The sequence below is a fragment of the Eschrichtius robustus genome, chromosome 13, assembly GCF_028021215.1.
Source record: "Eschrichtius robustus isolate mEscRob2 chromosome 13, mEscRob2.pri, whole genome shotgun sequence".
Taxonomy (NCBI): domain Eukaryota; kingdom Metazoa; phylum Chordata; class Mammalia; order Artiodactyla; family Eschrichtiidae; genus Eschrichtius; species Eschrichtius robustus.
The window spans coordinates 41,917,019-41,939,223 of record NC_090836.1 but is presented as its reverse complement, the minus strand read 5'-3'; the positions used below and the strand labels follow the sequence as shown (position 1 = coordinate 41,939,223).

The window sequence follows — 22,205 nt, the reverse complement described above, 5'->3', positions numbered from 1 at the left end:
CTTGGCCTCAGGCCACTGTCCCCCAGCCTGCAGAGGGAGATGAGACATCAGAGGAGCAGGCTGAGGTGAGGAAGGGCCCCAGGAGTAGGAGCCCAAAGATTCCTAGCCTGGGGCCTGCGGCTGAAGAAGTTCTAGCCCTCCCTGTGAGAGTCCGGGGCCAGGCCCTTGTTTGTTTGCTCTCAAGCTCCCTGCCCTGAGCCAGCGGGCAGCACGGAGTCCCAGGGGTGGCTGCCACCCTTCCTCCACCCTGAGGCTGGGCAGATGGCAGCATGTCTGGCAACACTGAGCTTTGGGGCTGGCGGTCAGACCCCTGTGCCTTCTTCCTGGGTCCACTGGACTGTGCCAGAGCCGTGGCAGCCAATAAGCACCATCTCCAGGCTATGGGGTTCCCAGGGCAAGGCCAGGCCCCCTGACCCTGGCGGGGGCTCTCCAGTACTGGCAGCCTCGGCCTGGTTCGTGGGCTCCAGGGGCCCAGTCCTAGCCCCTTCCTCAGGAGGCGGTGGGCCTGGGGTGCTGGGCTCGGGGCAGAGTTCTCCTGAGCCTGGGGGCTCTGAGTCAGAGGTGGAGGTCCAAAAAGCTGTGGCTTGAGGCCAGGGGGAGCTCTGAGACGCCGGGGGGCCCCAGGGCCAGGGTGCCACGAGGGGAGGGGGCCCTGGACGAGGGTGGGGCCGGGTCCCACTCAAGACAGAGCCAGCTGGGGGCTGCAGGCAGTAGGAGGACGTCCCAGTGTCCACACACAGAGGCTGCAGGAGCCCAGAGGCGCTGGCGGGGCAGGGCCCCTCTGCCGACGCCCGAGGGCACGGGCCCTCCCCCTGGGGTGCCAGGATGAGCTGCACAGCCTGGCGAAGGGACTGCAGCCCCTCCCGCATCTGCTGCACCTGCTCAGACAGCTCCATCACCTGCAGGGAAGGGAGGAGGGTGGGAGGAGGGCGTGGTCAGTGGGGTGGGGACCTCACAACAGCAGGCGCCCCCCACCTTGCCCCTCACCCACCGCCTGCCGAAGCTTGTCCAGCATGTCTGTGTTCCTCACCTCGCTGGGCCCAAAGGGGACAGTGCGCAGGCTGTTCTCTGTGGACAGTAGGGTGGGGGTTACCAGCCAGGGCTGGTGAACGAAGACAGCGCGGGGTCCAGGCCTCCGCCCACTTAGCGCAGACCACACTGGCCTGGCCGGGCCTGCTGCCGCCAGGAACAGCCACTTACTTACAACCTTACCTGAGTTGCTGAATTCTGTGCAAACCGCCAGGGGGCCTCGGGCACACTGGCTTGTGCTTCCCCCTCAGGAAGCTGCCTTTGTGCCTGTCTCTTGTTCTGTCCTCCAGGCAAGGGGACACTCCCTGGGCCGCCTGGCCTGCCCAGGGGCCACTTTCAACTCTGCTTCCCCAGTCCTGTATCCCCCCACTGGGCCAGACACGGTGCTGAGGGTTTCAGCACCATTATCTCATTTAACATGCACAGCCACCTTTTTACAGACGGGAAGCTGGGGTGAGAACCAAGGTCACACAGAGACCTGGCAGCAGAGATCTCACCAAGCTCCATTCCAGCTACCTTCCAACACCAAGGTGCTGGTCTTACCCACTGCCCTGCCCAAACCATGCAGGTGGGTGAGGGCAAGAGGGCACCCAAAGTCTGCCCTGCCACTTTCTCAGAGGCTCCCAGGGCAAAGGGGCTGCCCTGCCAACTTCCCCCCGGACCCGGGCCCCAGTACCTGGTCCGGGAGAGGGGCTGCTGCTACATTCTGGGCCAGACCGCCTCACCCGGAAAGAGAACTTGGGCTGGTCAGAGCCACAGCCGTCCTCAATGCCATCTACTACCCTGTGGATGCAGGCGCCAGGACAACAAGTCAGTTGACAGACAGCCACTGCAGTGTTTCATGGGACAAGATGCCCCACTGTCCGCAGAGGCTGCAGAAGCTTGGAGCTGGGCCGGGGGCTTGGGGCCCCAAGCGAAGGGTAACACGTGGTCCCTTCTTCTAGGAGCTCGCAGTTTCACTGGGGATTCAAGCTTGAATGAGGTGAAACAGCAAGAGAGTTCTGAGCAGTGCATGGCATGAATGGTGGAATGGGGGCAGCGGGGAGGAGGAGGAGTCAAGGAAGGCTTCTTGGAGGAGGCTGGAGGGATGGATGGGCATCCAGGGCAGGGGTGTGCCTGGCCGGGGCCCCAGCCCTATCACTGCAGCTCTGCCCAGAGTTTAGTGGCCCAGAGCTCGCTCACCTGGGGCTCAGATCTGGGGGTACATTCCATGGCACAGAGGGCAGCTGCAGCCCCTCTAAGCTCCGAGGGTGAGCAGAGGGGCCAGCCTCAGCCTGCAAAGCTCCTGCCCTGCCCGGCCGCCCTCTGCCGCCCAGCGGGGGCCGGGGCGCCGTTCGACGCGGTGATAGCAGCTTGGCGGCCGAGGAGGATGAGGTGCAGCTGGGGGACAGCAGGGGGCTGGAGGGCTCATCAGCTGGGGCTGGCGAGGCTGCGGGGCCCTGCTCCCCGTCCGTCTCCTTCTCCTCCAGTGTGGACATGAGGGTGTTGTCGCCACTCAGGGAGCTGGTGTCCACCTGGGGATAGTGGGGGACAGGGAATCATCATGGAGAGCCCCTGCTATGTCCCACTCACACCCCGCAACCCGGTCTTATTGCCCTAGATGGGAGAAGCTGATTTTGTTAAACAGGATGCCCAGTGTCTCCCACCTCCCAAGGAAGGACTCGGCAGGGGAAGGGGGTGCTTTTCTGCTGCCACCACAAAGCCACCAAGCCCCGGAGGCGTTCGCTGTCCCTCAAAATGCTAGCCAAGTGTGGACACGCTGTCCCTCTACTTGGTCCCTCAGGCTAACTGAACGATCCAGGAGGACCTGGTACCAAAAACCGGTTTGGAATTAGTAATATGAGGCAGGAAAATTCAAAAGCCCCTCAGAGCAGTCCTGTGTCACTGTGAAGAAGCAGGGGGCACTGCAGGGCTAGTGTGGAGACTAGTGTGCGGCCTGCCTGGCCCCGACCCATGGGCACCACCCCTCATCTGTGACCTCACAGCCTCCTCGTCTGGTACCGGTGGGCTTGCGGGCCGTCTCATGGGCCGGGAGAGCTGGGAGTGGCGGCTGAGCAGAGCTGGGCTGGGCTCTAAAGGACAGTGTGAGAGTGTGAAGGGGCTGCAGGGCGTAGCGCCCCACCACCACCACGTGCGGGGTGCTCACACGGCACCCCCACAAACCCCTTCTCTGCCCGCCTCACCAGGCCCCCCAGCTCTCCCGCCCCTCCCCGCACGGACCCAGCTCCCTCACCTCTGCGGGGCCTCCGCCAGCACCCAGGTTGTAGCTGAGCTCCCCTCGGAGGCCCCTGCTGAAGCGGGGGGCGAACTCGGGGTACAGCGCGAGGCTCTCGTGCAGGCCAGCCAGCTGCAGACACTGCAGGACGCAGTACGTCAGCCCCTTCACATCGGCGTTGGCCTTGACCACCTGCTCACGCCGGGGCAGCTCACAGCCAATCAGATCACCCTTCCCTGGGAAGAGGAAGCAGAGGTCAGCAAGCCCTGCCCCTCAGCCACCAGAGAGGGGGTCGAGTGGGGCCTCTCCAGCCAGGACACGAGGGGAGCAGCAGGGCCCGGGCCCTGGCTGACCCCTGCTGCCTGCCTCACTGGCTCCTCAGACAGGCTCGGGGTGAAGAGCATTGTGACCCAGGTGCTCAAGCACAGTTGGGATCAAAGCACTGTGCTGAAACAACCCGAATTTCAGATCTGAGACACCAGTTCTAGTGGTTCCCAGGTTGCCTGTGGATCAGAATCCTCTGGGAAAGTTAAACCAACCAGACTCCCCGGGGCCCATCACTACCAACAGAATCAATATCTACTGCAGACCCCACAATTGTTAAGCCCTGCAGGCGACTCAGGTAGAGCGTGTTCAGGAACCAGTATGTGGAACCAGCAAGTTAGTGCTGTGTGGCACAGTGAAAAAAGCAGGGGACCGCGTTATTTCACCTCCCTGAGCCCTGGTGCCTCATCTATATGAGAGATCCTGTATTGAACTGAGTCTGTGGTGCTTTCGTGATCTTACCAGAAGGTGTCAATGGAGGGTTTTCCCACCACCCGGCTGAGACTGCCACCTGGCTGACAGCGATTGTAAAATGGCATCGACTCGAGTCCGCATCCTAATCTCAGACATGTTAAATTGTGGGGAAAAAATGTGTGACTTAGAATCAATGAAATAGGATGTCTCCAATCAGGGACATGGTGATAAGTTAGTGTAGATAAAGTGCCTGACACATAGACGGCCAATTAAAGTTCATTTCCTTCCCTTCCCTCCCAAAAAGAGTCCCCTATAGATCATTCCCAAGAGGGATGGCATGCCACCAGGGCTTGGGCAGAGCACTCACGGCCCTCACAAGGCAGCTCAACCCACGGCCAGACATTCCACGAGATCGGACAGCGTCTCCTTATCCCTAAGGAAAAGGATGGCTTGCTGCCGCCCCCGCTGTGGGCTGCCTCACGCTGCCAGCAGAACTCACTGAGCTTAAAGGCCTCCTCTAAATGTTCATGGACTTTTGCTCAAATTTAAGTGTAGAACGCATCGTCGTTAAATCTTATTTTCTTGGTTTCAGGCCATCCTTCTGGTTCCTTCGGAGAGCTGTTTGGATCTCAGTGTGATCATCTGATGAATGAGCTCTGTCCTCACGTGTGTCATCTGGAAATAGGATAAGTATGTATTTCTTGTCTTCATCCAAGAGGGGAGATAAAAACGAGAAACAGGACAGGACCAAGGACGGAGTTCCATGCCACTGGTCTCAGGGACCAGAGCCTGCCCTCCAGGCTGGCCTCTCAGCCAGAGCCTCCAGCTCAGCTCACCAAGGCCTGTAAGGTCCTCCCTGCACTGTCGCCCAGCTCACCTCTCTTCGTCTTGCCTCTTTCCTCCCCAGCTAACTTTGCACACTTTGCTGTTAGTTCATACACAGAGGTAGGGGCCAGAATTGACACTGCTAGATGTGCCGTGGGCCTTAGCTGCAAGGAGCAGGCAGGAAGCACCTGGATGTTCAACTAAGGAGGCAGGTGGGGGATGGGGTGAAGGCAAAGCAGAAAACCAGGCCATGATGAGGCTGGGGAACCAGGCATCCATCAGGGCATCCAGAGTGGCCACGTCAACAGAGGAAACAGTTCATCCAGAACGTGTGGGTAGGGACAGGATGGATCAAAGGTGGCATAAGTCCCAGTGCTGGGGAATTCTGGAGGCAAAGGCCACGGCACAGGCGGTGGCCACCCGTGAAGCTGTCTTAATACCGAACGTGGATATTCTGAGACCTGGTGCCTGGCATCAGAAAACAGATATTCTTTCAGGACCCGTGCCAGCTCCCAGCCATGCTGCTTCCTCAGCTCCCAGCTGAAAACCATCTGTTTAATAATCCACTAGACAATCTTGCTTTGGAGTGACCAGTCTGCCACTGTCAAAATCTGCCTTTTTGCCCTTCTGAATCTCTCCAGTTCCCCATCATTTCTCAAGGATTGCCAGCCATATGTGAGTGGCCACAACTCCGTTTGTTCAGAGTCCTGGCATTAACTCCACGTAGGGCCAGAAGTCAAACTCATGAACGACACCTCTCTCAGCTCGCATGGTATTTCTTTCTTCTGTTTCCTGTTGGAAGACCATCCTCCTCAAGGAAGAGAGGATGGACACGGAGTCGCTGCTGGGCATGTGGTCTTGCTGGTTCTCCAGGTTAATGACAAACTTCAGCCCCTCCAGGCGTCAGCTGTCCCCACAGGGAGTCTGCAAGTGCTGCTGCCTGAGGATTTGGCTGTGGTCCGGGTGCCTTCCATCAGTGTGTGAGGCCCTCCATGACCCACGCAGATCACAGCGTCCCCACCCTCTGGGGTCCCTGCTGAAAGCCCTGAAGCCTGCAGCCCCGTGTTGCCCGCCACCCTGAAATCGCGCCCTTTCTGCAGGATGAGTCTCCCCAGAGCAGAGCACCTAAGAACACAATGTTAAGAAGCCTGAGGTTTAGAGTTAGCAGACCAGGTTCTAGCCCTAGCCTGCCTGTTCATTAACCTCTTGGAGCCTCAGTCTCCTTCTATGCAAAATGGAATAGCGATCGTTCCTCCGCACTGGGTTTTGTGAGGTTTGTGTGAGTTGAAGCATGTAAGGGCCGGGACACAGGGCTGGCCCCGCTGCGGGACCCCTGGGGCCAGCATTATTATCATGTCAGTTCCGAAACCGCAATCTCCCCTTCCTTGTCTAGGGAATTGATCCCTCATCTTCACCTCTTTCTTTTGCCAAGAAGGGAAGTGTATTCAGAGTCTGAGCTCTGCTGTCACCCATCGCAACCCTGGGCTTGCTCTAGGACCTTCCCTAGGAAAGTAGCATCTCCCCTCTTGGGCCTGGCCGGGGTGGGCGGGGGAGGTTGCGGTGAACAAGCATGGCGTTCACACACACCTACGGTCAATTAATCTTCAACAAAGGAGGCAAGAATTTACAATGGGAAAAAGACAGTCTTTTCAGCAAGGGATGTTGGGAAAGTTGGACAGCCTCATGTATATTAGAACACACCCTCTCACCATACACAAAAATAAACTCAAAACGGCTCAAAAACTTAAACATAAGAGATTACACCATAAAACCCCTAGAAGGGGACATAGGCAAAACATTCTCTGATATAAATCGTATCAATGTTTTCTTAGATCGGTCTCCGAAGGCAATAGAAATAAAAGCAAAAATAAACGAATGGACCTAATCAAATACAAGCTTTTGCATAGCAAAGGAAACCATAAACAAAGTGAAAAGACAACCTGCGGAATGGGAGAAAATATTTGCAAACGATGCGACCGACCAGGGCTTAATTCCCAAAATATACAAACAGCTCATACAACTCAACAACAAAAAAACAAACAACCCAATCGAAAAAGAACCAAATAGACATTTCTCCAAAGAAGACATACAGATGGCCAAGAGGCACGTGAAAAGATGCTCAACATCGCTATTATTAGAGAAATGCAAACCAAAATCACAGTGAGGTACCATGTCACACCAGTCAGAATGGCCATCATTAAAAAGTCTACAAATAACAAATGCTGGAGAGGGTGTGGAGAAAAGGGAACCCTCCTACACTGTCGGTGGGAATGTAAGTTGGTGCAGCCACTGTGGAAAACAGAATGGAGGCTCCTCAAAAAACTAAAAAGGGAGTTGCCGTATGATCCAGCAATCCCACTCCTGGGCATATATCCAGACAAAACTCTAATTCAAAAAGATATAAGCACCCCTATGTTCATAGCAGCAGTATGTACAATAGCCAAGACATGGAAACAACCTAAATGCTCATCGACAGACAAATGGATAAAGAAGATGTGGTTGGGCTTCCCTGGTGGCGCAGTGGTTAAGAATTCGCCTGCCAATGCAGGGGACATGGGTTCAAGCCCTGGTCTGGGAAGATCCCATATGCCGCAGAGCAACTAAGCCCATGCACCACAACTACTGAGCCTGCGCTCTAGAGCCTGTGAGCCACAACTACTGACGCCTGTGCACCTAGAGCCTGTGCTCCGCAGCAAGAGAAGCCACCACAATGAGAAGCCGGTGCACCGCAATGAAGAGTAGCCCCCGCTCGCCACAACTAGAGAAAGCCCATGCACAGCAACAAAGACCCAATGCAGCCAAAAATAAATAAATAAATAAAATAATTTTTTAAAAAAACAACAAAAAAAGATGTGGTATATATATATAATGGAATACTACTCGGCCATAAAAAGGAATGAAATAATGCCATTTGCAGCAACGTGGGTAGAACTAGAGATTATCATACTAAGTGAAGTCAGACAGAGGAAGACAAATACCACATGTTATCACTTATATGTGGAATCTAAAATATGACACACATGAACATATCTCACAACAGAAACAGACTCACAGGCATAGAGAACAGACTTGTGGTTGCCAAGGGGGAGGGGGGTGGGGGAGGGTTGGATTTCGAGTTTGGGGTCAGCAGATGCAAACTATTATACATAGAATGGATACACAAGTCCCGCTGTATAACAAAGGGAACTATATTCAATATTCTGTGATAAACCAGAATGGAAAAGAATATAAAGAAAGGACGTATATATATGTACAACTGAATCACTTTGCTGTACAGCAGAAATTAACACAGCGTTGTAAATCAACTCTACTTCAATAAATTAAAAAGAAAAAAAAAAGAAGAATGGCGCCCATGCCTCCCTTTCTCCTGCCTGAACACTCTTTCCAGCACTTTCATCCTTAGCATTTGATTTTCCTCCTTGACAGGAAGCGCTCCCCTCTGTCCCCCCACAGACCGAAGGCTGGTCCTTCGCTCAGTCTGGCCTCCAGCACCCGCGAGATTGAGTTCACCTCCTGTGTTGCCGCCTTGTGGTCACTGGGTCCGCTCTGAGCTTCGCCCAGGGCCCCATGGCTACTCCTGACCCCACCCTGGCTGTTTCTCCCTGGTGGCCTTGCCTGCGTCTTCTCTCCGCGTTTTCTGCAGATGGGACCCTGGTTCCACCCGCCTCCCCGCAAGCCCTGGCGTCCTCCGTCCCACCCTCACAAACCTAGGATGGCGAGCACGGTGCCGCCCTTGAGCACCTCCATGGAGCCAGAGCAGACGAAGTAGAGGGCCTGGAGGGCGTCGCCTTGGTGGATGAGGTACTCGCCAGGCGTGCAAAAGGCGGGCCGCAGGGCCAGGGACAGCGCCCGCAGGCAGCCGCGGCTCGCCGCCTCAAACAGGGGCAGCTGCAGGACCTCCTTGTGAAGGTGCATGGCAATGTCTGCGCGGAGCTCGTCCGGGAGGCTCTGCAGCAGCTGCGGGTGGGAACAGGTGCCGAAGGTTAGGGTGGAGTGGGAGGCAGCCTCCCGCCAGCCCTTTCCACCCCGAGGGCCTCAGAGCGAGGGCAGGCGTGGGAGGGGCCTTGAGCCCCGCCCCGCCCCCCCGCACAGCATCCAGCTCCACACAGGGTCCAATCAGTGAGGGGGGCCGCCTCTGCCTCCCTCTCAATCACTTTATCCTCCCCGCCCCCCATGGGCAGCCCTGCTTTCCTCCTCGAGGCCTTAGACCTGGCCGTCAGTGAGCAGGGCCTCTAGGCCTAGCGAGCGTGGAGACGGGCCTCCGAGCCGGCCCGGCTGCCTCTGCTCCATGCCGCTGGCCGCCCAGGAGAGAGTGGAGGCAGGGAGGTCAGAATTCTGCACCTCTTGCCCTCCAGCCCGCTGCTCCTGGGAATCTTAGGCCGAGCGCACCCTCCTTGAAGGAGTAAAGGCTGGAAGAAGGGCCGGCCCTGGAGGCCTGCGCACCTCGGTGGTGTCGATACCGTTGTTCACCGCCCAGGTCGCCTGGAAGTACTCGAGCATGCGCTGCTTGAGGGGCTTGGGGATGCGGTGGATGCGGATGTAGTCGCGCAGGTCGCGGGTGCGGCTGTGGTACAGAAAGCGGCGGGCGTACATGCGCTGGATGATGGCCGTCACGTTCCCAAACACCACCGCGTGCATCAGGGCTGGGGAGGGTGGCGAGAGGGGTCACCTCCAGGACCAGCCCGGCCCGGCCGGACACCGTGCGGGACACATCTGTCCTCCCCACCCGCAGCCCCGCGCTGGGCAAGGCCCCCGGCCGCTGTGTGGGGTGGAGTCCTGCGGCCAGGTGGGCTCTCCTGGCCCTGGGCTCGGGTTCCTTGGGGCCCCTAGGCCGAAGCACCTCTGGGAAGGACCTCGGGGCCCTGTGGGAGGTGGGGAGGGATGGGTGGCCCAGGGCATGAGTCGGGGAGCGGGCCCTGGACCGGGAGCGGGGCAGGCCTCACCGCCGATGAGCATGGTGCAGATGGAGAAGATCTTCTCCGTGTCCGTGTTGGCAGACACGTTGCCGAAGCCCACGCTGGTGAGGCTGCTGAGTGCGAAGTAGAGGGAGGTGATGTAGGCGCTGCGCAGTGAGGGGCCGCCCAGGAGCTCGGGCCCCGTCCTGTTGGCCTCGCTGCCGCTGCTGCTACAGTTGTCACTCTGGCCAGAGCTGTTCCCTATAGCTGGGCTCCGGCCCACCAGGTAGTAGGGGGTCTCCAGTCGGCGGGCCAGCTCCTGCAGCCAGCCTGGGGAGGGGGCAGGACAGCACTGCTGCACTGCGGGTGCAGGTGTGCCTGCTGGTACCCCCGGGGGGGGGGACACACATGGCTGCAAATCCACCCCCAACGCTTCCTGCCACGTCCGTCCCTCCTCTGCCAGCCCTGCGCACCCCTGTGCACCCCCTCCCCCCTCCCCAAGACAAGCACACGAGGTCGAGACTGTCATCTCCCCAAACGGTGTCTCTGGGTGCCGAGGCTGGAGCGAGGAGCTCTGCACCCTCCTCCCTGTGCTGGCGCTAATCCTGGGCCGTGGGCCCAGCTGGAGGGGGCAGAGGGACTGGGGGGCTCATTGCACCAGCCACAGCCTCATCCCCAGGGCCGCCTCCTCTGCCTTGTCCTCCCAGACGCCTCTTGCTTTTTCTCTGAGCTCCGGAAAGCCGCCCCCCATTCAGCCTCATCCCCCCCCACAACCACACACACCACCCAACCTCATGCACGCGTTCTCGGGCACACCGACGTGGACGCGTGCACACACCAGTAAGGCTACAGATGCAGTCGAGAGGACAAGGACACACGTGTGTGAGCACAGTCCCAGGAGCACAGCCACGGCCTGTGCACGCTTGGGAGAGAGACAAGGGTAAGCGGGCGCTTGCACACTGACACCCAGGTAGGAGAGGGACACACCTGCATGGACACAAGCACACAGGTGAGTGCACTCGGAGGCCACAGACAAGCAGGCCACCGCCGTGCACACAGCTCTGTACACACGCAGACACAAGCCAGCCTGGGACACTGAGAGGAGACTAAAGATCGTCCCAGTCTCCTCATCAACCCCCCATTTTCTGGTCTGGCCTTGGAGGAGGTGGGGCTGCGTACTGGGGTCTCTCAGGAGCCCACGGCCGCCCAGAGTCACCCAGCCCAGCTGGAGGGCTGTGGGAATTCTAGGGTGTTAGATGGGGGTTCCCAGGGTCCACAGAGGTCCCAGGGGTCCTGGCAGAGCTGGGGGCCATGGGGAGCAAGGGAGAGAGAGCAGATCTAGCATAGAAGTCCAGAGGGTGGGCTCAGGATCACAGGCTGCGGTGGGACCCACCTCTCCACGTGCCCCTCCCCAGCTCCCGACTCCACACTCACCCTAACATCGCACATGCTGCTGCTCTCTGTGACCCTCACACCCCTCCTCTCACCACCCACCCATTCATTCAGCAATCTCATGCACGTGTGCCAGGAGCCGGGGGACCCCCAGAAGCTTACTGTAGTGATGCCTCAGAGGTACACAGCACCCAAGGGTCCCGGGATGGGGCTCAAACCCACATGCTATTGGCTAGAGCTAGAAGGCTTCCCGGAAAAGGGGACACTGGTGGTTGGTCTCAGAGGATGGGTAGTTTTGAGACAAACTGAGAGGGGGTCATTCCTGACCTAGGGAAAGGTGTGGGCTAAACCTAGAGGTGAAGACAAGTACAGGCGAGTAGCTTGGCTTAGCTAGAATGTGGGGTCCACACTGAGGGAGCAAACTCCAGGCTAAGGAGTTGGGGGGATGTGTAAAGTCCTGAGCCAAGGTGAGGACTCACCCTCCTGTTATTTGAGATGTGCTGTGAGAATGCAAGGAAGTACACAAAACTCTTCAGTCGTCATTTAGTTGGGCCTCTGAGGTGAAGCCGGTAGCTGGGTGAGGAGGAGGGGGCTGGAGGGTGGAGAAGCAGGAGGATGAGGGGAGGATGCAGAGGGGTCCCTCCTCACTCAGTCTTGGTCATGGGGCATTGGCAGCCCCTGGACCTGGTGGCGGGATGGTCCCTCTGCGTGGGGAGTGTCGGCTGCAGAGGCCGTTCTGGAGGCTGGTGGTTTTCATACTGAGAAATGCTCCGAGCGACCTCCCTCAGTATTTAGCACAGTCTTTTGAAAATCCAGCCCATCTCCACTGGGCTAATGGGATTCTGGGGCTGGAACTCTATGTCCACACCAGGGGCAGTGGAGCAGTAGAACCAAGGCAAGGAGGCAAAGGGAAGGCACCTCCCACCAGACAGAGCTGGGCCAACAAGAGGCGCCACTCTCACCCATGGACATCCCTCCCAAGGTGGACTTTGGGAGGTCTGGGTGTGGCTCCCACCCAGTTGGGGGTAGTTTCCCTGGAGAAAGAAGGGGCAGATGATGATGTGAAGGACTGGGAAACTCCCCTAATGTGAACTAGTACCAGCCCCTGTGGAACTTAGGGTTCAAGGGTGTGATCTGCCCAACAGTCAGACAGCCCCTTACAGGCCCCATGCTCTCCATGGAGGGGCTCAGAGCCCCTCTGGGAGCCAAAGGTGTTCTTCATGTCAGCTCAGCAGCCCCTGTGAGGTGGTCAGAATGGAGGATCCACATGGACGCAAGACACGGGGTGTCTGGGTTCTGTGTGGGGAGGGGACTGACCTGGGGATCTGGTGTCTCACCCACTTAGGGGTCAGGGCTCTGCATCACCGTTACCCATCTCCCAGTCCTCTGAGCATGTTCGTTGGGGGGCCGTCTGACCCCAGAGCCGCCTCCGCCACAGCCTTCCTCTGGGAAGGGCGGGCGCCAAGGAGCTGACATACTGCCTGCAACGTCTTGGTTCCTGTGCTCGGCAGCTAGAGCTTTGGGGAATATCCAAGTGGGCCTCTGGGCTACACACCAGTCTCCGTGGGCTTGGCGAGGGAGGGAGGATTCGCAGGAGTCTCCTCATCCCTGGGAACTGAGCAGAGCATGTTTCTAAGGCCAACCTGGACTCCTGGTGACCGACCCCATCAAGGAGCAGACAGTCATGGGGGGGGGCATCTGAGCAGCTGGCCTCTTGCCCACTGACTGGAAATGGGGGCTAAAGGCCAGTTACGGGGAAGTTGCCAGAGGGCTGGAGGGCATGGGAGGAAGAAGGTGTGTCCAATTTTGGAGCTGCGGGCGTGGAGAGTTAGACGTTGTTGGAACAGAACGGTCTGGAGACAGAGGGAGAGGATGGAAGTTGAGATGTTCACACCGTAGTGCCAGTGGAATCGCCCAGGGAGAGCAAGGCGGCGGTGGTGGGGGGATGGCCAGGACAGGAGGAGGCCTCCTCACAGGGCAGAGAGATGGCTGGCAGGGTCAGGTGCTACAGGGACTTCAAAGGGAAAGAGTTTGGCCCCAGAAGGTCACTGTGACCTGCAGGGTGACATTTGGGGTTGAGAGGTGGAGGTGGAAGCCCTCCTGGCAGGTGTTAAGACTTGAGTGGGAGGCGAGCAGAGGGAGGAGCTGCAAGAGTGGAGGTGAAATGAAGGAGAGTGAAGACACTGGTGGGACGCAGAGAAAGGCTGCATTTCGGGCTGGGGGAGGGCTGAAGCAGCTGAGAAACATGCTGCCGGAGGTGACAAGAGTGGGCAAGGGGCCTTAGGAGCCAAGATGGTGAGGGATGAGCTTTTGAGAGGGTGGCAGGAAAGCGCCAGGCATCGGAGCAACCCTGGAGAGGTCTTCTGAGAGGGGTGGGGTTCCCAGCTGGGCAGGGAGTGGGCGAATGTGAATGTGACACAAGCTTGACCACGAGGAGGCCATGATGAGTGAATAGACTCCCCCAGGCAGCCCACCAGGCTTCCTCCACAATGTGGCCCTGCAGGAGAGCAGGCCTGCCTCGAGGTGGTGGCTCTGTCACGCTCCTACCTGCACACACACGCGCCAGCCCCCTCATTCTCCTTACAAACACACACCTACTGGCAAACATGCCCCTGATACACACCTATGAGCATATACACATGCAGACTTGCACACATCTCTCTGATACCTGATATCAGCTCACGGACATCCCCTGACAGACACACACTTGGACTCACATTTCCCTGATGCACGTACCCTCAAGTGAACGGATTCCTTGGGCACATATGTACACACGCGCGCGCACACACACACACACACACACACACACAGAGGCAGCCTCCAGTACCGATCTCGGGCAGCTCGGAGGCGCTGCTCTCGATTTCCCGCTGGCCGATGTAGAACCAGATGCAGGCCACCCAGTGGGCGAGCAGGGCGAACACGGCCATGAGCAGGGTCAGCACCACGGCGCTGTACTGCGAGTAGCGGTCCAACCGCGGGAGCAGGCGCAGCAGGCGCAGCAGGCGCACTGTCTTCAGCAGATGCGCCCCAAAGTACTGAGGTGGGGGGAGGCAGGAGGTCACCCCAGGGCCGGCCCCCCTGTCCTGCCCCAAAGCCCACCCAGCCCAGCCGCACTGACCACGTTGACCTTGAAGGCGTGCAGCAGGTCGAAGGGCAGCGCCGCAATGACATCCAGCAGGAACCAGGTGCTAACGTAGTGGAGGCAAATGGACTTTGGGGCAAACACCACCTGGCCCGACTTGGACACGAACGTGGTGCGGAAATTCAGCACAATGTCTGGGGGAAGTTGGGGCGGGAGTCAGCACCGGTGGGGAGGAGCCACATTTTCCGGGGCACCTGCTCAGTGTGTAACACTGTCCTGGGCCCTTTACCTGCATTGTCTTAGTTTTCGCAGTAAACCAGAGGGTGGATATTGTTGTGCCTATGTGATGGAGGGAGAAACCAGCTTGGAGAGGCTATGACTAGCTCAGGGCCAAGTAACCCATTAGTGATGAAGACATATTTGGAACCTAGGTCTGATTTCAAGGCCCACAAGTCATAAACGGGGGAGAGCAAGGGGGACACTGGGGGGCAGTGAAGCCATGCAGACTATCCCCATCAAAGCCCGGGGGGTCACCAGCCCAGGGAGGGGCGGGAGGCACAGAGCACACATACCAAGAATGAAGAGGACCTCCACGGCCAGGTCGCAGACGCTGGGGGGGCCACGGGCGGCACTGGGCTCCCGGGCTGTGCTCACGCACACGCTGTAGGGCACGGTGACAGCCACGTAGAGGGTGGCGAGCAGGATGAAGCCGTCCCAAGTGGCCCTCAGTGACCCACAGTGCAGCAGGATGAAGGGTGACTTCCGGATGGCAGCTACTTTGTACTCGGGCAAATTTGGCTTCTCTCCAAACACCCCCTGAATGAGAGGCAGGGCAGGTCCAGGCAGGGAGGACAGGAAATTGGCACAGGCTGAGTTTGGAGAGGGTCTGGGACAGGCATCTGCCTCCTTTCTCTCCCTGCATTCTCCAAACAACCTCTGACACAGGCATCAGAGTCCCCTTGTTATAGATCAGAAGACGGAGGATCGGTGAGCTCAAGTGACTTAGGTGAGGTCACACAGCTGCTTAGGGGAGGAGCCAAGATTGAGCCAAGGCCCATCTGACTCCAGGGCCAAAACTCTCCGCTATACCTTTGACAGATCAGGCGTGTGACATTCTCACCACAAGCCCCGAAGTGCTGGTGGGGCCTCAGTAGCCCCCTGGACATTCTCTCTGTGGTGGGCTCGGTTCCCCTTCTCCATCTCCTCAACCGGCCCCTACCCTGCCCCACCCCCCAAACACACACCCTAGCGCCAATCCACCTTATTGAGCTTGTGCTTGCCCTTGGGCTGCTTCTGCAGGTGCCCAGACAGGTGGTAGAGCACAGCCCGGCTCCGTCGCCGGTTGGCATTGAAGCCTTTGGCCCCTGCCCGGCCATATCGGCGTCGGCCACCACCTGCAAAAGAAGAGGTGGGGGGGGAGAATGATGGGCAAAGCACTCACGCGCCTCAGCCCAGGGGCTTGCGGGTAGGACACCAGTTGCTGGCCCACGGAATGGTGTGGCTCACTGACTAGTTAGTCTATTTAGAGCTGGGGGCTCCAGCATTTCTCACTTCCTGGAGTCACTTGCCAACACCAGCAACGGGCAGTCCTGGGGGTGCTTACAGACACTCCTCCCAGTGCCTGCTTCTAGGAGAAGGAGGTTTGGACCCAGGCAAGGCAAGAGAGGAACACCACAGGGAAAGGCCTGACAGAGGAGTGGGAGGCGGTTCCCAGGGTGGGGAGTGCAGAGCTAGCAGGAGGCCATTGGGCAGAGTCGAGGCCGCCCAGGGCTGGGGGCGGGGATGGGGAACAGAGAGTACCCCCAACACCCCCAAATGGCAAAGAGGTCTTGGAGCAGCTTCTGATGACGGCTTTGTGAGCTGTCCAAAGGCCCCCCCGCCCCGCCAGCCCTTAGAGGATGCAAGAGGGGAAAGACCACAAGGACTTAAAAGAGGGCTTTGGCCAGGGCTCCCCGGACAGGTTTGCATGAGGACAAGGAGCCAGGTGGGTCTGTGCTCAGCCTCACTCATCGGTGGGAAAATGGTACTTCATGGGCACTAGTGGAACTTGTTTCTTTCAGTTTCTTAGTAAAGTTGACTTTAGAAGTCCAACTTTGTCTCCACAAGCTCTCTGTACCTGGGCCTGGGGAGGTGAGAGCAGCACAGGCTCCTCGGCCAGCAGAGCAGGAGTCAGTGCGTGCAGGCAGGGTCGGGGGCCCACAGACCCACACTGGGCACCATGGCCCCGCCAAGGCTTGAGGTACCCAACACCCCAGCCGCAGCAGCCAAATCGGCACCCCACAGGCACCCACCTGTCTCCTTCCAGCTGTCGGGGCCCCCTCGGTTCTTGGTATCACTGATGTCCTTGTGAGAGACCAGGAAGAGGGCCACCTCCCCTTTCTCATTCTTTATGGGTATCACATCCAGGAGACACCAGAACGGGAGCCCTGGGCACAAAGGCAGACTCAGCCCAGCTCCCACTCTACACCCGAGCCAAGGTGACAGAGGGGCCATTGACACCCCTGGTCAAGGCACATGCCAGCTCCACTTAGGACACTTAGACTCGATCCAACAGGGCGGGGGAAGGCAAGGGAGAGCAGAGACGACAGTCAGACATGTGTGTTCATAGATCTGTCCTGCTAAGTAAGACGGGGACATTTTTCTGCTGGGGTGGGAAATCCAAGATGGGAAATTGAGTACCAGCTGAGATTGGGGTGAGGACCGAAGAAAGGAGGGGCCAGGAACAAGAGGAGGGGTGGAGAAAGAGGAGAGGGGAATGTGGGAAGATGGGATGAGATGGAGAAGATGGGATCGGAAAGGAAGGACTGTGGATGGGGTGGGTACCAGGCTGGGTGAGACCACGAAAGTAAGGCAGGCTGGCCAGGTGGCCCCTCACCGCTCTTCCGGTACAGGATCAGCTCGGCCTTGAACTCCTTGTGCTCATCCAGGGCCTTGCGGATCTGGTGGCGGACGAGCTCACTGGTGTCTGGTCCGTAGAGGAAGGAGCAGGCACAGCCCCGCTGCATGACCTCGGCCCGGGAGAAACCCGTGAGGTCGCAGAAGCCATCAGAGCAGTAGACCACGGGGAAGAGCCCCGCCACCTGGGCGTTGCCCAGCACGAAGTTACTATCTGCAAGAGAGCACCTCTCAGAGGAGGTGTGGGGTGAAGGGGCACAGGGTCTACTACCCCTCCTTTCCCAATTTCCTGCAATCAAAGGGCAGGTGTTACGAATCCCAGGAATCCTGTGTGTGAGTGTTTGGGATGGGGGGTTGGGGGAGGGTTAGGACAGGAGCTGTTTATGAACAGGAATTAGAGTGTCACCTGTGTGTCGGTGCCCTGCAAGGTCCCACTCCTAGCATCGTGTGTATAAGTGCATTCAAGAATTGGCATGTGTGAGCCCTGAGGTTGGTCAATGCAGCCCCGTGTGGGTGCTGTGCCCTCTGGAGTGTGACCTGAGCAGCTTGGGGTAAGGTGTGGGGTTAGGGATGTCCAAAGGAGGACTGCAGGACCAGTTCTAGGCCAGCCTCAGCCCCCCTCCCCCCGCCCCGCCAGCCTCTGCCAGGTTCACTCACCAGCCAGGTACTCAGGTTGGCTATTTGGCTCCTCCCACCGAGACACACTTGGACGGAGAGGCAATCCAAGCCACCATCTATTCTGCACTCTGTTTGAGCCCCAGTTGCCTGAGCCCCTGGCTCAGGAATTAGTGAATGTGATCCACAATGGGGGTGTAAGAACGGTAGCTGAGCTCTGGCAGCCTGGAGCCAGGAGTGTATTGGGGAGTGGGGGGCGCTGAATCAGCAGGCTGCAGGAGCCAAGTTCAGGCAAAGCAGATGGAGAAGCCTGGGGTGGGGGTGGTCTCAGAGATGGGCTTCCACCCCTATCAGGAACCAGAGACAGAAGCAGAGAGCTGGGAAGCCCCACTGGGGGTGAGTTTGAGGGAGGAGAAGAAGGGAGGGGGCTTTCACGACTTTCCCAGTGCTCAGAGCCCCGGAAAACCAGGATCCAGAAGCTCCGGTCACCTTCTCCAAACTTCCCCAGTCTTAGTGGGAGTCCCCAAACCTATCTTTTTGGGGCTAGAGAGCTCAGTGGGTTTAGGCTGGTGGGTTTAGGTGGTGAGGTGAGGTTGGACTAACAGTGCTCTCCTGAGTCCCGCCTACTCTATCTCGGTTTGCAAACCTCTTTTCTAAATCTGTTTTTTTAGCCTCTAGGCTGTCCCTTGAGCACCGCTTCCTTGCCTCACTTCCCAACCCGCCAGTTCGAGGGTAGTGTCGGTGGGATAGCGCCAGACGCAGGGATGGGATGGGTTAGACTGACTAGGTCGGGGTTCGCGACCCCAGGAACAGACGACATGACCGGCCCCCAAACCCAGAGAGTTCTAGCCATTTTGCCTGGCCCGGGGCAGTGTTGACTCTGAATTTTTCGGAAACGGCGTCTGGAAGGAGACGGTGGTCCCAGCTAAAAGTGGGGCTCGGGGAAGGGAGGGCGAGAGCAGGAGGGCTCCAGGCTGAGATGACTGGGTGCAGGACTGACGGGAACACTGGCCAGGGACAGCGGGTCCGGGAGCCAGTGGGGCGAGGGTCGGGACTCACGCGTGCCGTCGAAGCGCGTGGCGATGGTGTCCAGGAAGGTGTTCTGCGGCGCCAGGAGTCCCCGCATGGCCGGCATCTTAGGCGGCTGTGGCCGCCTGCCCCATCCCTCCGGGGCGCGGGGGCTCAGCGCCGGGAGAGGGCGCCCAACTCGGCCGCCCCCCGCCGGGCCCCGCGCCCCCTAGCGCAGCCGTCGGGGAGCAATGCCCACCCCGGGCTCGCAGGTCCCGCCAGCCGCCCGCGCGCAAGGGGGCGTCCCCGCCGTCGGGGCCCGGAGCATGTCGCGCGGCTCCTCGCGCCCTGGCCGCCCACGCTTCCCGGACTCCCGGCTCCGCGCCCGCTGTTCTCTCGGCACCCTCGGCTCGAGGTGGCTGCAGCAGGGGCTCCCGTTTCGGCTGCGGGTCGGCTCCGGCTCGGGCTCCGTTGGGCACCAGATCCCCGCAGCTACCTCCGTCTGTCGGGGAGAAGCGGCAGCCTCCCTCCCTCCCTCCGGCGCCCGCAGCCAGCACCGGGGTAACCATGGAGACGGGGCACACCCAGGCAGGGCTGCCTCCTTAAAGGGACAGGCCTCCTGCCGAGGGATCCCCCCCTCCCCTCGGGACCTCGCGGGGGCAGGGGAAGCGGCGCCCTCCCTCCCTACCCGCGCCACGCAGGTCGCCCGGGCCACCCCGAGCCGCCCCGCCCGCCCCTCGGAGAACGACGGGCAAGCGCCTGGTCCCGCTCGGGCAGACTCAGCCGCAGGGGCGAGGCGTCTTTCTCTGCAGCATGGGGGTTCTCAGAGAGCCTGGCAGCCTCTCCTCCCCCGGAGGGACCTGAGGAGAGCTCAGGCGGGGGATGAGCGGGGGGTGCGTGGTTTAGAAGATTTCCCCTAAGAAAAATGTAATGGGAAAGGGGGCTGGGCCAGCAGGTGGAGGTGGTGAAGACCGGTGGTTGGCGGAGGTTGGGGCAGGGGAAGTCTAAAAGGAGATTTGGGGGAGGGGGTCTAAACCCAGCTTTTGGGCATCCAAGCCTTTCTTAGCCTCAACTTGACCCTCCAGGGAATGGATCGATCCGTCACTAAGCGACGCCGCTGCTGGCTGGAGCTGCCAGGAAATTGGAGGGTGGGTAGTCCTGGAAATAAGGTTTAGACGCTCTCCGTGTGTGCCCGGGAGGTGGAGGGGTGGGGAGTGGAAATGAGGTGTGTGGGGATGGGGGCGCCCCAGATCCTTTGTCTTTCCCCTGTGTTTCTCTGTGTCCCCCTTTGCCGCTCCCAGGCTGCGCTGAAGGGTCAGGTTGCAAATACAGGGTACAGTAGATGTCAGACGCTGGGGGAAACTTCCTAACCGTGCGCTAGTGGGTCTTTGCGGGCGGGGAATGAGAGGACCGAGTCTCCGCTGCCCCAGCGCCTTTAGTCCTAGAGAACTAGGCTCTGCACTGAAGGGGGAGCGGGGGCTGCAGGGACCCCCACCTCCAGCGAGGGGGTGGGGAGGAGGGGCCGGCGGGCGGTGCGGAGCCGGGCACTGGGCGGCAGTCTCTCACTGGTCTCCAGCGCTGCGTCGGTCCCACCAGCCTCGCGCTGCCAGCGCCGCTCCTCCTCCCTCCCACGATTTGCCAGCGAGCGCGGCTACCGCCCGCGCCCAGAGGAACCGCCGTGGCCAAAACAGCAATTTGTTCCCGAACGAGTGATGCGGAAGGCTCAGCGCCCCCACCCCTCTAGGAGACACAACCGTAGTCAGCAGCATCGGAAAGGAAGGAGTGTCCCCCGCTCCACCCACCCCTCATCTGTGACAAGGGCCAAAGCCCCAGGCACCTGTATTAAAATGAGCTGGTGCTTGGGCAGGAAGAAGAGGAAGCGTCCCCCTCCCCCAGTCCTCGGAATTCTGGAATCCCGCTCCCAGGAAGCAAGACCCTGAGGAGGCTGCAGATCTTGCTTCCGACTCCCGACCTCCCACCATCTCTGGGTCCAGGGCTGCACAGTAACCCCTCCCCCAAGGCTCCTCTTTGCCCCTCCAGGCGATGTTCAAGCACACTGCTGAGGGGCGGGTGCAGTTTAGGAATCGGCTCACTTTGAGAGAAAGGATGAGGCTATGGTGGAAAGCACCCAACTTGAGAACCAGGCTACTTACCCAGGTTCGAATATAGTTCTGCCACTTGCTGTTGTGATTTTCCGTGCGTGACTCAATTTTCTCCTCTGTGAAACGGGGACAATAACTACATCAGAGGGTTGTTAGGATTAAAAGATTAAAGGATCTAGAACAGCGTGTGACATTTACAGCATGTAAACATTATTCTCTGATTTTGAATCTTATAGGAGCCCCGTGAAATATGCAGAGTAGATGCTACTTACTCTCCATCTCACAAATGAGTAAACAGAGGCAGAGATAAAGGAGAGACTTGCTCAAGGTAACCAAGGTGGTAAATGGCTAAGGTTCCAACCCTGACACACTCCCAACCCCAGGTCCAGAGTCTACCTCACTCCAGCACAGCTGTCTCCCACTGTGAGGACTCAGAAACTACCCCAGGCTAGCTGTGTGGCACTCACAAGGACTGGTCATCTGGGGTTGTGCATCAGATCCAGATGATCCTCCCGTGGAAGCCCAAGTGTTCAGACTTTCAGTCTTCAAGCTCATCCGCCTGTGCTGGTTTTGAACATCAAGCCAAACCAGATGCTTGGGTCAGGGTGAGCAGGCGGTAGACAGAATACGTGGGGTGCCCCAAAGAATTACCATAGCTGAGATCGACTTGGTGCCAAAGCACTGTGCTAAGTGCTTTCCTTGGATTATCCGGTTAATCTTTACCATAACTGTGAGGTAGTCACTGTTATAATTGCCAATTTACAGGTGAAAACACTGAGGCGGAGAGGTTAAGATGCACTGCCTCCTCCAGGAGCTCAAAGCACAATGCCTGTGTCACTGTTTTGGTGCCCTGGTCCCCATTTCTGGGAGAAGAAAATATACTAACATTTATTGAATGTCATGATCACTCTTCTTATCACAGAATGAAACAGCAATGTTTTGGGCTTTAAACCCCTTCCCCCATTGCCCTTCAAAGAATTTGTGTGAAAGTGTGTATGGGGTAGAGATGCAGCCACTGACCCTTTGCTTTGGCCTGGCCTGATTTAAGGTGCCTTTTCCGTCTAGATGAGTGTCTAGATCTCAACCCACTTCACTCTTTCACTTTACCTAGTCCCTCAGGTCTTCCTGCCAGACCTGGCTTATAGTGAATTCCTTGCCTCCTCCTTCCACCCACAGAACCCCCGCACCCACCCCCCATGCGTACACACACATGCACGCACACACACACACACACGCACGCACGCACGCACGCACGGGGCAGGGGCCCACATTTAGGAGACAGTAAGGTGGGGGTCGGGAGGAGTTGAGAAGACAACAGGGCACGGCAGGGTGTGTGGGGGGAGGTTAGGGACCACTGGGCTCCTCGCTACAATCTCCTCTTCCTCGCCCCTTTCCCCAGTTCTTGACTC

General features: G+C 58.7%; 1 protein-coding gene across 1 annotated transcript; it reads right to left on the bottom strand.

The window, feature by feature from the left end:
* Positions 1 to 302: 302 nt before the first annotated feature.
* On the bottom strand, positions 303 to 18,821 carry KCNH3 (potassium voltage-gated channel subfamily H member 3). The gene is made up of 15 exons (XM_068560801.1): positions 18,746 to 18,821; positions 17,052 to 17,285; positions 16,468 to 16,602; positions 15,437 to 15,570; positions 14,749 to 14,992; positions 14,213 to 14,370; positions 13,922 to 14,129; positions 9,751 to 10,032; positions 9,251 to 9,450; positions 8,515 to 8,764; positions 3,263 to 3,480; positions 2,212 to 2,543; positions 1,706 to 1,812; positions 992 to 1,068; positions 303 to 899 (listed from the first exon to the last, which is right to left on the bottom strand). Exons 1-15 carry the CDS (start codon positions 18,819 to 18,821, stop codon positions 303 to 305), a joined length of 3,252 nt encoding a protein of 1,083 aa, XP_068416902.1.
* Positions 18,822 to 22,205: the final 3,384 nt, after the last annotated feature.